Source organism: Silurus meridionalis, chromosome 19, assembly GCF_014805685.1.
Source record: "Silurus meridionalis isolate SWU-2019-XX chromosome 19, ASM1480568v1, whole genome shotgun sequence".
Lineage (NCBI taxonomy): Eukaryota > Metazoa > Chordata > Actinopteri > Siluriformes > Siluridae > Silurus > Silurus meridionalis.
The window spans coordinates 9,829,286-9,846,270 of record NC_060902.1 but is presented as its reverse complement, the minus strand read 5'-3'; the positions used below and the strand labels follow the sequence as shown (position 1 = coordinate 9,846,270).

The 16,985-nt window shown below is 36.7% G+C and overlaps 1 protein-coding gene across 1 annotated transcript in view; it reads right to left on the bottom strand.

The window, feature by feature from the left end:
• Positions 1–16,985, bottom strand: part of foxj3 (forkhead box J3) — a 93,102-nt gene that overhangs the window by 30,841 nt on the left and 45,276 nt on the right. Inside the window, exons 3-4 of the mRNA XM_046875010.1 lie at positions 7,148–7,222; positions 1,538–1,621 (exon numbers count right to left, since the gene is read on the bottom strand). Coding sequence (XP_046730966.1) covers positions 1,538–1,621; positions 7,148–7,222 — 159 coding nt within the window. The remainder of the gene's footprint in view (positions 1–1,537; positions 1,622–7,147; positions 7,223–16,985) is intronic.

Sequence of the window (16,985 nt, the reverse complement as noted above, 5' to 3'; positions counted from 1 at the left end):
AAGCAAATTGAGATATGACTTCGTCCAAGGAACGAATTAAACTCGTAGGTCAAGGTACCACTGTATTTCTCTTGGGAGTTTATCTTTTGTCATCGTTGTGTGCCACCGGTGGAAGTTTTTCTCCCAAAGCCGTGCAGCTCAGAACACAGGTAAGGTGCGTTTTTTTTTTTTTGAAATTTCATTGGTCTAATGTTTTGTCGCTCAGTTTTTTGGCTTGAAGTTTGTTAAACCGGGAAAAACCTAGGAAAAATCCATATATAAGCCGCTTCATTGTTTAAGCTACGGGGTTCAAAACGTGGGGAAAAAAGTAGCAGCTTATAGTCCAAAAAAAATATGGTATACATTCTAACTTTATAATCTCTATCACTGTAAAGCTACTTTGAGACAATGCCAACATTAAAATGCTATACAAATAAAGCTGAATTGAACTAAATTAAAACCACTGACAGGTGAAATCAATATTACTGATTATCTTGTCATAATGTCACTGAAGGGTGGAAGATATTAGGCAGAATAAAAAAGTAAATTCTCTAAGTTGATATTTTGGAAGCAAGAAAAATAAGCAAGTGTGAGGATCTGAGCGAGTTTACCAAGGGTCAAACAAGGGCTAGACAACTGGGTTAAAGCATCTCCCAAACAGCAGATCTTATGGGGTATTCCTAGTATGCAGTAAATGCTAGCTACTGAAGTGATGCAAGGAAGGACAGCTGGCGAAACGGACACAGTGTGGTGCCGTCTGCAGCATTCTGCATTAAAAGCTTGGATCCTGGGATTTATTTAGATGTTATTTTGACACATGATCTACCGATAAATTGCTACAGACTAAGTACACACGTTAACAGTGTTCCATAATGGCGAGTACCACTTTTAACATCATAAATCTCTCTGCCGCACTACAAAGGTTGTGGTTTGAAGAACAAGACAGAGTTTCAAGCGTTTATGTGGATATTTGTGTAGTTATCTAATCAGCCAATTACGTGACATCAGCACAATTAAAAAAAAACATGCAGATATAGGTCAAACAATATTCACACGACACAAAAGATTAGGGTAAATGTGATCTTATTGATTTTGATCACCCCATAAATCTTGGTATCATATAGACTGGTTTAAGTATATAAGTATATTAAGTATATATACTCTTTTTGAGTGAGTTGAGTGGAAAAGCATCTCTGATTGCACAACAACTTTTGATGGATGAGACTTGGTTATGGAAGCAAACATTTTATTATTTAAAAAAAAAAAGTCATTTAATGTTCAAATTAATGTAGATTCATTGAAATCTAGACTAATCATTACAAAAATCAATAGCCCAATTAAAACCTCTGCTGAATCAAAGACTGCACTTGGATGCAGGAATTCAGATACAGTTTATCTGCACTATTCAGAATTTTTTCTTTTGTGTAACTGCAACTGCATTCATCAGTATGGCTTTGGCTTATCATGTAAAAAGGTGGTTTGACTTATTAATAATTTATGCTCCAGGCAGCCGATGCATTCATGGCATTCTCTCTCACACATACTCAAATACACTCACCCGTTCTCCAGATCGTGGCCTCTTCTTGGGCCGAGTTGGCAATGTGTCCTCCTTTGGATTTGTATCGATCGCCCAGTACGAACCCTATAAACAAAAACATGAATTTAGCTATTAGCCCCAAACCGTGTCGGAGTACAGCAAACACATTCTGAAACAGCTTCCTTATTCCATGCTTTTAGAACTTTCATACAGTATGCACACAGAAAAGGTTTTACTTTCTTTTAAGAATGGAAGATGATAATCAGAGAGGTTTTAACAGGTGCTCTCTCTCTCACACACACCCCAAAGAAGGGTTTCAAGAATCAGTTATTGGATTGTTTCCACTCAAGTGCTGTCTATCATGTAAAGTTTTTCAGCTCATCAAAATTTTAGTGAGCTCATTTGTAAGCCAATCATGTCAGGAAGACATTTATGGAGCTGTATATGTCTGTCTGTATATGGAGCACGGTCTTTCTCTGCAACTTATTCACTCTCTCTTTCTCCTGGTCTTCTCCAGAGCCTTGGCTGAGACAGGTAAAATACTGAGGCCAATCTGAACCCCTGTTCCTCTGCTTCTGCTTTATTGATTGCTCCAGCTCAGGACCAGACACAGAGATGTTGGATTTCTGGTCAGGTCTGCTCACAGATAATCAGGGAGAGAATAGTATACCTCAGTTTGGGGTTGCACATATCCAAACACCCAAGACCCTAACTAAATAATTTATCTTTGCACTCCTGCTATTTAATTTATTTTTCAATAGTGCTGCTCATCCACAAAAGCTAAAGGCAACAACAGCTCAAAAAGCTGGTAAAAAACGAAATATCTTACCCTGAGGCTTGGATTTTGTTTTTAAATATTTCATATTACATGTGCTAAGATCTCAATTGTGCGAAGATGGCAAGATCAGGACCTTTACAATTACTTATGGGTAAGTTTATTAGAAGAAGGTAGCTTAGATTGTTTATTAAAAAAATATTCAGTTATAAGAGTCCTACAGATAACCATGTAAATGTAACTACGGTTTGATTCCATTAAACATACTCTTTAATGAAGTATATTTTCAACACCTGTTTAAAGTTTTCCCAGCAAAAATATTTGGGAAAAAAAAACAAAAAAAACAACAAAAACGTCACAAACAGGAACTTTGGCACAAGTAAATACCAAGACGACTAAATTAGCAGAACAGCTCAGCATTAAATTAATTGACAGTAAGATACGACCACATCATTCACTCTAAATCCTTCTAGCAACACCTCTGAAACCATTGCTTATTGGGAGAAAAAAAAATCTTAGAAAACACAGTGGTGTCACAGATGAAGCAAAAACATCAGCACGGCAAGCAAAAACTATATAATCCTCATCATGTGTAAATGGTACAGTTTAATGAAGTGCTATTGTATAAACCAGGGGTGGCCAACCAGTCAGAGACCATTTTTTTTTTACTGTGTTACCGCAAAGAGCCACATCATACACATGGGCACACATGAACATCACCCATCCCATCCTCTTACACACACACACACACACACACACACACACACACACACACACACACACACACACACACACACACACACACACCTCTGCTCAGCCAGATTTATTGTAAATGTCTCACACCAACATAATGACAGAAATTGACTCCTACAGTTCTAAGACCACAGGACAGTCATTTTCAACAATGAACATTGTGTGCACTGTCTCACACACACAAACTCTTAGTTTAACCAAGTCCACAAACAAAAATATAATAATTTACAATAGCGTTTTTACTATGCATGTTACTTAGTGGGACTTTTGGCATTCCTTGCCTTGAACAATCCCCTTCAAATCTGCCTCGTATTCCGTTGTTGCTTCTCGAAGCAATTCTTTCAAATGGGGGTCAGTCAGAACAGATCGATGCTTTGATTTCACGTGTTTCGGGGTAGAAAACACAAAGTCTGTGTTTTTTTTTTTGTGTGTGTGTTCACTTTGCTTGAGTTCAATACGGTATTTTCGTCAAATGCGCATATGCGTGAGATGAATATACCACAGGGGTGGGGCAATAATTTTTTACAAGGGGCCACATGAGAAACCTGAATTGTGTCAGAGGGCCACACCAACGATAATATTTTAGGGATGCACCGAAATGAAAATTCAATTCAAAAGGCAATGAAATCCATAATTTTTTGTGTTATGCCTTTTGCCTTGGCACCATCACTGGAAAACTTTCCTGCCTTTTCACAAACGTCCTTTACAGACGGAGTGCGCATGTTCGGACTGACTTTACTTTCTGTGCCGCGTTCTTCTCATATTTAGAAAGGCAATCGGGATGTTTGGATTTCAGGTGATAAATTAAACCCGACTTGGAGAAACTCTTTGCAGATACACCCCCTCTTGAAATTTCAGCATTGCATGTTTTGCAACTCGTCTGCACACCGCAGACATGTTGGCTCTTATCCAGATAACCGTGTGCTGTGCTTTTTTATTGCGTCATTACAATTGTGTTTCTGCCGTGTTGTTTCGGTGATTTAGGTATTCCGGCCGAAAATTTTCGGTGCATCCCTGTAATTTATGATTAGCCTCACGCAGGCCGGACAGGGACGTACAAAGGGCCGGATGTGGTTTACCCGGGTCTGATATACCACAAAGTTTCCCCAGTAGGGGCAAGCTCATTTAAGTCTTAAAAATACCATATCGAACTCAAGTGAAGCGAAAACGCACATTAAAAAACAAACAAACAACCTTCGATATGAACGTAAGAGCTGCATAAAACCAGCCAAAGAGCCGCATGCGGCTCGCGAGCCGCGGGTTGACCACCCCTGATATAAACGGTTTGTAACTTTGGGACAGTCGCACTGGATCTGTTCTGTCATGACTCGTGAGCATCAGGTTGCGTAATCACCTCAATTGTGACATAGTGATGGATTTAATTAAAACAGTGTGAACAAACAATAAATCTAAAAGCAGCAAATGACAGCAGCAGTAAACATTTCAAATGTTTATTTAGAGAAAGCTTATGCATTTGTACACCAATGCATATTTTTTTCTCTTTTTTATTAGGCCTGTTAGCTTGCTGCGTTTCTCCATTCCATTCTCTTTTTATAGCATTTGTCTACTACAACAGTTACATTTTTTGTTTTAAAACATGATTTACTGCAGCTTTACTACGTTCAAATGCGTGTTTTTCTTTATGTATGGCTATATAATTTATGCATATCATTTAATTATTATACAAAATTAAATGTATTATATATATATATATATATATATATATATATATATATATATATATATATATATATATATTTTTTTTTTTTTTCCCACAACCGAACAAAATCATTTTTTTATTTTTTATTTTTTTAATTGTCAAAACAATGCTTGTCAACTTGCCATCTGCAATCATTAAGGACAATACAAATTTTTTTTTTACACAAATTGCTTCACCTTGCATAGTTTTTTTGTTTTACAGAAAGAAAAACCCACTATAAGCTTTCAAATGTAGAAATTAGTAATCGGCCCTAGAGGAGACATAGAAATAGTTTTAATTAGCTGCAAAAATTATACCTGAATGTTTTTGGGAGGAGCGTCAGTCTAGATCCATTGAACTGATTTCAGATTTTTTGTTTATATTGTACCACATCAACTAGCAAGTAAAAACTGGATCATTTAAAAACAAAACAAATGAAGTAAAATGTCCATTATCTATCCTGTTTCAGTGCAGTCAAAGTACAGTTGATGGATAACCCTCATCCTAAAAAACAAAAAATTGTAAACAAGGAGACACTGGAGCAAATACGATTGTATCTGTGCAAATTATGTTCATAGGTGAACTGCAGAATTACAGCAACTTCTTGCAGGCTGCATGAATATTGTGGTACATAGCATCTGCAATCTCTTTGAAAGCCATGCTTCTCTTACTATCTCAGGCAAGCAGCAGACTCCATATTCCTATCACATTACAATATTGATGGAACATATCAAGAAGGCACTGGGCGGCTTTGAAGTTTTTCTTCGGGGGAGGAAAGGGAGAGGCAAATTCCAAATTGAACATTTGAGATGCAAGCTTCTCGGCTGTGCATATACCATTGAATCCATACAGCAATAGATTATTTTGTATTTTAAGTAAGTTGCTCACAGGAGTGTCAATATCAGAAGATTACAGAAAAACATGAAATTAAGATTCAGGCCACATCTTCCGACATGCCACAGTACCACTTTTTAAGCCTCGCTGTCTGGTCCGAGGGATTTTGTGCTCTCTGGATGTGGACTGGAGCCAGGAAGAGGTTGAGTCATATATGCACTCCAATTAAGGTATAGGGACTCAAACAGTATTAAAAAAAAAAAAAAAAAAAAAGGATCTACTTGCCTAGCTCCCATTGGTCACTCTAACAGTTCTTCCTGGTGACTTATCTGGATGTTAACAGTAATTCTGAAAGGGTTTGAACTACATTAGAGATGAATTTTTAAACATATTTTCTATGTGGCTTATTGTCAGGAGTTAATTAGGGAGGTTGTGCAGATCATTAATTATTTTATAGTTATTAATTATTTTATTAGTTATTTTATAGGAAACAGGATGTGTTCTTTGGAGTTCTCAATATTATCCTGGTGATTAAAACACGTTTTTGCATTACTTTTTGTTATTTTTGTCATTGTAAATTAATGTAAATTAATCTCAAAATATATTTCTAGAAAAAAAAAAGATTAAAAAAAAAAAAAAGATCAACCTAAAACCTTTAATCCATTCTGTTGTACTCCTCCTACCTATACATACCTCTGCATACTAACTAGCTAAAACACAATAAACAGCAAGATGTATGATGCATTTGTGTATTGTAACCTAGGTTTTGCAGTGATTTCCACCACAAAAATATAACACTTAAATGCCAGCTCCTTTAGTCAATATAAACATTTAAATAAGACTCAGTAATACTAATTCTAAGCTTTGAAAACAAAACATCTTTCATTATCATGGATCCAAATATCTTCATTAAAAGCAACAGCTAAAATATAATTGACAAAATGTAAAAAAACATTTGTAAGTGTATTTTTACTGGTCTGTTTTCATGTAGCAATTGCATACAAGAATATCTGTGAAACCTAAACAGATTTAGTGCATCTAATTGTTATAGTTCATCAAAAAGCAAATATAAATATTTAAAAAATCATAAACATCTAAAAATCAGTTTTTAAAAAAAAAAAAAAAAGAAAGAAAAAAAAAAAAAGAAAAAAATTTTCTTTGTTTTGGTTTTAAATGATCCCAAACTTTGGAAACTTTGTCGTTTTCTTTGGCCTGAATTTCCTCGCATCATGCTGTTTTCTCCCCGTTTCTCATTTCAGTCTGTCAGGCACTCTTCAGAATTTAGCGGGTGGTGCGTCAGTAATAATGGTCCGTGGGGAAACTGTGCTCTGTGTGTAGTTAAATGGACTAAACGAAAAAATTAATTGCCTCAATGCTTTTTTTGTATTCAAAATACTCAAGTTACTTGAGGAATTGTTTCAGCCCTACTTTGCAGTATACAGATTCTAGAAAAAAAGTAAGCTTAAAGTGGACCATGTTTACACAAAACACTATAATTTTAGGTACCCTGAAAAGTGCAAGTGAAAGACAAAGACAAAAACATTAAGTAATCAGGCAAGAGGTGGCTTACCTTTCCTGGGTCATCTTTGGACCGAGGCACTTTTAGAAAACACTTGTTCAATGAAAGATTGTGCCGAATAGAATTCTGTAGGAGGAGAAAAAGAAAGAAATAAGTCCAGGCTGCATTATACAATATCATAATAGGATCCATATAGTGTATATAGTGCACGCGTACACACCCACACGCATATGGCGCAACACCGTTTTTAGATATTTTATATGTATTTAAACGCACACAGACACATTCATGCAAATATACTGCAAATTGATTTTCATATACATAAAACATTACATATTTTGCCAAATGCAATAAATCTATTAGAAATAATAGAATTCCATATTATTAAAATCTTCTACCACGGTTTTAACAGTACATTCTGATATAAAATTATGAACAGCAGTGGATGGGATCCAAAACCAAATAAGACACCAAACATAATAAAAAAAATACTACTAAATTACACAAAAAGAATACAATGTTACAGAATTATCAAAAATATTAAAAATTAAAAATAATTACATATAATCAAACACCTTAGACATAACCTTTAATGTAAATAGGGGTACAAAACATAGTATAACAAATATCTATATACATTTAATTGATTTTTATTATTGAATGCATGAAAAAAAAAAAATGACCCTGCTGTGTGCAAACAAATACAGTAAGTAACGTGGGAATGCAATTATGGTGATCCATAAATGCATCCACAAATTTACAGAAAGCACAATCAATTAACATGATAAAGTAGATATGCTTAATAGAAGCCCGATGTTTCAAACCTTTTTTGCAGAAAATTGACCAGACAAGCCAATGTCAAATAATTTGTGGCAAGAAGAAAGAATCTCAAAAATCAGTTCTTTGAGAGAAAGAAAGCACATCAAATAAGAGTTACTATTTTAAAAGAAGAGAGCACACAAACAAAAACAAAAACACCTGTTTAGGATTGTATGCAGCATTATGCTGTTATATAGCAGAAGTGTGCTGTGGTATCTGAAGTTGCCAGATGGGTTTCTAAAGATCAGTCTTATCCAGCATTTCTCACAAATGCGCTTTGGAATTGAGATCTGGGAAATTGGGAAACCAAGTCAACAACTAGAACTCTGTCATGCTTCTCAAACAAGCATGGGAAGTGGTAGTCTAGTGGTTAAGGAATTCTGATTAATTCAAATCTGTTCAAATCCTAGCACCTCCAATCCATGGGATAAGACTAGACAAGCTAGCCTTCACTCTTCATGCACATCAATAAGCCACTGGTGTTCATGACATGTCTAGTACACTGGTTGTCCTTCCTTGCACCACTTTAGGTACGTACTAAACACTGCATACCAGAATCACCCCTCAAAACCTGCTGTTTTGGAGATGCTCTGACCCAGGCATCTAAAACATGCAATTTGGCCTTTGTCAAATCACTCTGATCCTTACACTTGTCCATTTTCCAAACATTAAAACTTAACCAATTATTACAAGATTTAAAACCAAATGTCTTGTTTAATATTAGTGTATACCAACTCCCCTAATAAAAACATAGTTAACTGACAACTGGCATCCATCTGTGAATCATTAAAATAATCTGTCAATATATCTGGTTAAAAACATGATTGTTGATGGCTCAGAGGTCAGTCTGTGAATTTAAAGGGAAATGAAGAGCAAGAAATAATATATATATATATATTAAAAAAAAAATATATATATATATATATATATATATTTTTATATATATATATATATATATATATATATATATATATATATATATATATATATATATATATATATATATATATATATATGTTTGCATATCCATTTGAGCACAGTTGGCTCAATAATCAGGAAGTGGAAGTTGCACCACACCACTCAGCCACAACTCAAACAAGTAGGAGGCTTATGACAGAAGTCAGAGAGGCAAAATCACTCTAGAGGAGCTACAGAGTTTAGAGGCTAGGAGTGAAGTACAGCTACGACATGTGAAAAGATTTTGTGGTCCGATATGACCATAAGCATTTTAACCAAAATTCAAAAGCACAAAACTGAAGGTTTCTATGCCTCAAGAAACACCACCATCACAGTACATTATAGTGGTGGCTTCATTCTGTGAAGAGATAATAGTAGGGAATATTAGGGCAAAATAGAGTGAAATACCACAAGAGGAAAAACCAAGACAGACCAATAATCCCAAGCACAAAGCAACATTTCGGTGGCTCAATAAATTGCAGTCCATGGGCATCACCCAACCACAATGAACAACCTGTAGCAAACCTATGTCCAATGGGATCCAATGAGATAAACTTACCCCAACACCATATGCTAATCTGACACATGCAGATCGTTTAAAAAAGTAATGTATTATTTAAAAATGCAGCAAAATGTGGATCTACTAAATAATGTGTGGCGGCTGCTGCTAAAACCATTCAGTGTTTAAACGTACATAATTGATCATTATATGAACAATTAAACGTTCAATCAGCATCTCCCATTAGGGGTCGCCACAGCAGATCATCCATATTCAAGATTCGCATGTTCAATTTGGCACATTTTACGCTGGATGCCCTTCCGAACGCAACCCTCCCAAATTTATCCAGGCTTGGGACCGGCACTAAGAGTGCACTGGCATGTGCAGAACAATTAATTTGCACTAAAACAAATCTATACTGTTCAGTGTCGCAAGTGACCGTCACTGTGTTTACTGTCTCACTGTCTAATATTGCTCTTTGCACTTAAAGTCACACATGCACTTTATGCTGTGTCAGTTTTGTGTAGCTTTGCGTTTTGTTATTTTATGTTATCTTGTGCTGTCTGGGTGACCTTTGTTTCTTTTTACTGTACTGTATATGGTTAGAATGAAAGCTTACTTGACTTGATGGTGAAAACATGTATGCAAGCAAGTTGTTTTATTAGTTTTAAATAAAAATTTCACAAAATAAATCCTATGTCAAAATGCCTATGATTGTCATTAAGTCAGCATAAACGTACATTATCCTTCTCGCTAAAGCAGATGTTAACAATAGTACAAATCATTACACAACAAATTCAAAGTTGAAACGAGACCATCAGGTGGTGTCTCAATGCATATAGCTGGTACGCTAACTGTTAGCTTGTTGTGCTTCAGACAGAGCTCTCTGTGACCCTAGATGAGATTTTCATCCAGTCCTCCACTACTTTGAACTTTACAATCACTAAGATGTGGTGTTTGAAATAAAGAAGCTGTTGATTTATAACATGCGAGCTGGATTCAGAACATCATTACTGCCATTTGAAAAGTCTTTATTTTTTGGAAGTGGGTATAAGTGCTTGGTTAAATTCAAATGTTTATTTCATCTCATGTCTTTATGCACAGTGTCATGCTGAAACATGTCTGGCCTGCCTATTCATCCCAGTAATGGGAAATCTTAAACGTTATACATACAGGGACAATCTATATAACTATACAAAGGCCCATGCATATAATGGGCTACAAATTAAGAGTTCCAATCCTATGGTTTTCACATTTTGTCTTGTTTTTATTAGTTGAAAATAAGTCATTATATTTAGCCATATTTTTGAGTAATTTTGTCAGAGAGAAAATGCCACCGAGCAGCAGTTTTCATCTAAAACAATGGAAACCTACAATGCTCACTGCTTATTTACCCCTGTGATGTGGGCAAATGCCTTGCATTTCCACCCTCAGTTATTTGCAGCCTGTGTTGACAGCTCTTTTTAATGAATATTATGGAAACTAATTGTTACTTTAGCTGTTAGGCAAGTCTATCAGAGTGCATGCACTCAGCCATGAACAGTCATGAATGCAATTTTTTCCTTAACACAGAAGAAATTCTTAATGTCCAGGTCTCACAGCAGGGTTCTAGTAGAGCAAGGAAATGTTCAGAGCAGAGTGGAGTGTGAAGGCTCAGAGGTGCTGCATTAACTAATTCAGACACTGTGCTCAGCATGAGGGCACAGACAAGTCAGTCTCAGACAGACTAGCATCTATCTGTGCTGCACAGTGGGAAGTAAACACTGCCACTCGTCACAGCAGTGGAGCTGTCCTCTGCCACGCCGCTGTGTCCGCTGCTCATAGCAAACCCACTGTCCTAAAGAAATCCCACCTGTGGTGGACATTGGGCCAATCCGAGCTCGTCAGTCCTGGTGTCGATCGACCCATGTGAGCCAAAAGCTGGGTCACTCGGCCCAGGGAACCACAGCCGTCCCACCACCTACACTAAATCCAACCTGACATCCTCACACTGCAAAACAGGAACCTACCTAGACTTCCATCATTGGAGATTAATCAGGAGGGTGCTACATGTTTGAAGGTTATGCAGGTCTTCTAACAACTTTTTTGAAGTAACAATTACAGCTTACAATAAAGCTGTGAGGATCTGGGAAAGGCATTACAAATGACTACACTGTGATATTAAAGAACAGACCTTTGCATGATAGTGTACAGATGACAGACACTTGTGTAAAATTAAAACATGAATACAGTACACAAAACAAAAATGCTCGTCAAATCAATATTGACAGATAGTACAGTAAAGCACCAATGGAACAATACTGTAGAAGTCTATAACAAATATGGTGGCTTTAGCCACATGTTCAACAAACTTAAGAGCATCTACTGTACCACTCCTGAAATAAGGCTTGCTGCTACAATTTCTGACATGTCCAGTCTTGAGGTCCACTACTATTTTGTATCCAATGCAACAGGTATAAAGATGATACAAGTGTTTCATGCTTTCATTGTGTCCGATTAGTCAAGCTTTTAGGGGTTTTCAGCTTTTTGCATTCCTAGCCTAGGTAAAGTCTACATATGTGTTATGGTCATGTGACATACAAATGCAGACCAATTTGTGCAACCACACCACACTAACACAAGCATTTTAATACCCATTATATATATATATATATATATATATATATATATATATATATATATATATATATACACACACATACACACACACACACACACACACACATACATATATCTATCACCCCCTTTGCTACTAAGCCTCTAAATAAGATCTGGTGCAACCAATTACCTTCAGAAGTCACGTAATTACTTAAATAAAGTCCACCTGTGTGTAATCTAAGTGTCACACGATCTCAGTATATATATACACCTGTTCTGAAAGGCCCCAGAGTCTGCAACACCACTAAGCAAGGGGCACCACCAAGACCAAGGAGCTCGCCAAACAGGTCAGGGACAAAGTTGTGGAGAAGTACAGATCAGGGTTGGGTTATAAAAAAATATCCAAAACTTTGAACATCCCACGGAGCACCATTAAAGCCATTATTAAAAAATGGAAAGAATATGGCACCACAACAAACCTGGCAAGAGAGGGCCGCCCACCAAAACTCACGGACCAGGCAAGGAGGGCATTAATCAGAAAGGCAACAAAGAGACCAAAGATAACCCTGAAGGAGCTGCAAAGTTCCACAGCGGAGATTGGAGTATCTGTCCATAGGACCACTTTAAGCCGTACACTCCACAGAGCTGGGCTTTACGGAAGAGTGGCCAGAAAAAAAGCCATTGCTTAAAGAAAAAAAATAAGCAAACACGTTTGGTGTTCACCAAAAGGCATGTGGGAGACTCCCCCAAACATATGGAAGAAGGTACTCTGGTCAGATGAGACTAAAATTGAGCTTTTTGCCCATCAAGGAAAACGCTATGTCTGGCGCAAACCCAACACCTCTCATCACCCCGAGAACACAATCCCCACAGTGAAGCATGGTGGTGGCAGCATCATGCTGTGGGGATGTTTTTCATCAGCATGGACTGGGAAACTGGTCAGAATTGAAGGAATGATGGATGGCGCTAAATACAGGGAAAATCTTGAGGGAAACCTGTTTCAGTCTTCCAGAGATTTGAGACTGGGATGGAGGTTCACCTTCCAGCAGGACAATGACCCTTAGCATACTGCTAAAGCAACACTAGTGGTTTAAGGAAAAACATTTAAATGGCTTGGAATGGCCTAGTCAAAGCCCAGACCTGAATCCAATTGAGAATCTGTGGTATGACTTAAAGATTGCTGTACACCAGCGGAGCCCATCCAACTTGAATCAGCTGGAGCAGTTTTGCCTTGAAGAATGGGCAAAAATCCCAGTGGCTAGATGTGCCAAGCTTATAGATACATACCCCAAGAGACTTGCAGCTGTAATTGCAATACAGCTACAGCAATACTTTTGCAAGGCACTGTGTATGTATATATATATATATATATATATATATATATATATATATATATATACACACATACACACACACACACACACACACACACACACACACTTAAGCATCTCAAATTGCAGTGACATGCATGTTATATTGCACATGCACACACAGACACACAGTTTGACAAATCATAAGTCCCTGGGAACAATGTACTATACAAATATACATACAAATATGTACAAAAAATTATAAAAAAATAAAAAAATTGTGGGGACAGTTGGGGAACAAGAAATTCACTGACTGCACAAAGTCAATGTAAAAACCATGCATAAATTTGAATGTATACAGTGATTAACTTAATAGGCTCCATTTGCAATACATTTTAACCACCCAAATCCTTTTGATTTTTTTATAACTTGCATTACCATATACTGTATATTTCAACACAACCTGTGAAATGCTTAACTACTAAATCAGTGCTAGACAAAAAAACTTGAGCTTTTAATAGGACCATACAGTCTCACTCTGTCAAAAACACAATCACACAGTTCTACAAAAAAAAAAAAAAAAACTAGTCAGTTGTAATTGTTCTCTACTGGTTAGGGAATTCCACACATTGCCAGGCTCTGTTGGTGATTTGTGGGAAAATTCTAAACTTAGCATTTTCACATGGACGGTGAAAAAGAAAGAACAGAGTGCTAGTAAACATTAGTGACATGCCTTTGCTGACAGAAAACGCCAACCGATGTCTTTCCTATAGCAGCCTGTACACACATAGGCTGGGAGTAACATGTTTTTAAGATGAGTGCAATAGGCTTGAGCTGGAGGATAATCCACTTACAGAGCAGGGAGAATTTATCACCCTCAGCCTTAGATAAGGAGCTTTTGACTGACTGTGAGAGAAGCTGGAAATGATAAGGAGCCCAGATGTAGAAGCTACCTGTAGTTGCAGTAGGAGTGATGTCGTGCACACAAATGGTTGCCCTCTCATCTGAACAAGTGAAAATACAAGGTAAACTCTTTTTCATGGTAATCATCAATGAGTCCTCTGCCTACACCAAAGCTAAATTAATATACAATAAATAAGTAATAAAACAAAGCAAAGCACTCTGCACAAAGCAAAGACCCACGAAAAAGAACAGAACAAAAAGGTCAAATTGTACGTGGTAATAGTCAGTGGCACAGGGCTGTAATACCACTAACTCAAAACTGGCCCAAATAAAATACAGCTCTTAGATAGCACACAATAGCACTTTAAGACACAAAATAAATTAAGCTCATCTTTTAATGTGTACTTCAGGCTGCTAAAAGTACACAGGGTGATTGATTCGTCAAAAAAGAAAATATCCCAATTGACATACATGTAATTATTGATGTTTTGACATCAAAATGTTACTGTAGAGTTTTATTTAAAAGCTTTTTAGCATGGAAACTGTTACAACCAGAACTCAGAGATAATTGTAACTAAGCAATTAAGGTGACCAAGAATCTGATGAGCATTTGGGTTGAGCACCAAAGATCATGTGTGGAGAAATCTGTACCAGGTCAGCATTCACTGCAACACCCCACTGTGCTGAGCTTTGAGGCAGAATGGTCAGGTAGAAGCTTCTCAGTGCAGAAAATAGAAAAGCCTGGGAATTTCCAAAAAAGCACAAAGAATTAAGAAAAGAAGAAAAATAATATTCTCTTTGGCAAGCTAGTGTTAGCATCATACTGTAGGGGTGTTTTTTAGCAGCAGGGGCTGGGGAACTAGTTAGGATTAAAGGAATGGGAAATACAATTCTAAGAAAATAAAATAAACAAAAAATATATATAAAAAGAACTCAGACTAAGCAATGAGACAATTACCTAAAGCACACAACCAAGACATGTGAAAAAGTGAAAGATTAAGTATGAAATACTTTAAAAGTGGATGTATATCCTATTAATATCTTTATTGGATTTTTTTTGTTTTTTTATATTGCCCATTAATGTGCTAGTTGGCAAGCCCATGTAGGTGGAAGTGTTCAACTCAGATCTGACCAGAAAGCATTAGATAAGTAAATAAATGTCCAAAAATAAAATAAAAAATTATAAAGAATTCCATAATCTGAAAATACTTACAGTGTAACAGTACACAGCACAGTGACTTTAACCTCTGTTTTAATCTGGCAAAGTCTAAAGATGGAAGATTTAAACTTCTGTGAACAGGGGCCCTTTGCAGGGTGGGGTATGTGGAGTTGCATATGCTTATTACAATTTTTACTAAAATGTTTCATCTTAAATACTACTCTTTGATAGTGATCATGTTTTTGCACTCATTTGATTGAAACCATTTTTATACTAAGTTCTAGATCTATGCATTCAAACATCAATGCATCAATCTCCTCACTAATGTGACAGAAACCTAGTGACAAATCTTCTTTAAAAGTTGAAGTTATATTAGCAAGAGGGGGGATCAAAATTACCATATTTTCCGGACTATAAGCCGCCACTTTTTTCCCACGCTTTGAACCGAGCGGCTTAAACAACGAAGCGGCTAATTTATGGATTTTTCCTGGATTTTTCCCGGTTTCACAAACTTCATGCCAAAAAAAATGAGCGACATAACATTAGACCAATGAAATTGCCGAACAGGTTAAGGTGAACCAATGAAATTCTTTATATTAAATCAGATGCGCCCTCACTGAACCACATCATAAATATGGATGATGTTCCTCTGACATTTGACCTGCTGCTCACTCGCACTGTCTACAGGAAATGAGAATCATGAAACCGGGCATGAAAAAACGCACTTAACCTGTGTTCTGAGCTGCACGGCATCGGGAGAAAAGCTTCACCGGTGGTGATTTTTAAACACACGACAATGCCAAAAGAAAAACTCCCGAGACAATTTGTTGTGAAAGGAAGGAGGAAGACAGTGAACAATGACTTTCTTGGTAGGCTACTGTTTAGATACAAGCCGTGTAACAGTCACTGTCTTTCATTAAAGCCTGTGTAAAGTTCATTAGTTTCAATGTAGACACGGCTTATAGACAGGTGCGGCGTATTTATGTTCAAAATTTAAATCTTTGTCAAATTCAGTGGGTGCGGATTATTTGTGGGTGCACTTAATAGTCCGGAAATTACAGTAGTAATGGGATGTTCAGAAGACACAGAGCCTAAAACTGAACCATAGTGTGTTAATATAAAATCTATCCATCCAAATTACTCTCACAGACTGATCTAGTCAGACTTTTTTTTTTTTCAATTAATTAATGACATGCCATGTCATGTTGAATGTAGCAAAAGAGACCATTATCAGACTTCTGCATTTCACACCACTGGAATGTGGAGAGAGTGAGTGTATTAAAATCTTTCTAAATGAAGTCAGGTTTAGGTGCTAATGATTGGACCACTGTCCAAGAAAACAGACAAACTTTTCCTATTTAAACTTCAGCTATCTTACCCACTCACCCTACACCATACTACCTACGTACAACTTCAGAATGTAAATGAGTCAAAGATAGTCAATGATTTGGTCAGGGGAGCAAGAAAACCAATGGCAGCATCTGATTAGGAAAAACTAATACCAACTTAAAGCATAGTGGTGAAAATGTCAGTGCTTTGTTTCCTCATGGTGTGTCCAACATGCGATTATAGAATTAACTATGAATTCTTTTTCATACCAGAAAGTGCTTGAGAAGAATGAGGAGAATTTTCAGTCAAAAACTG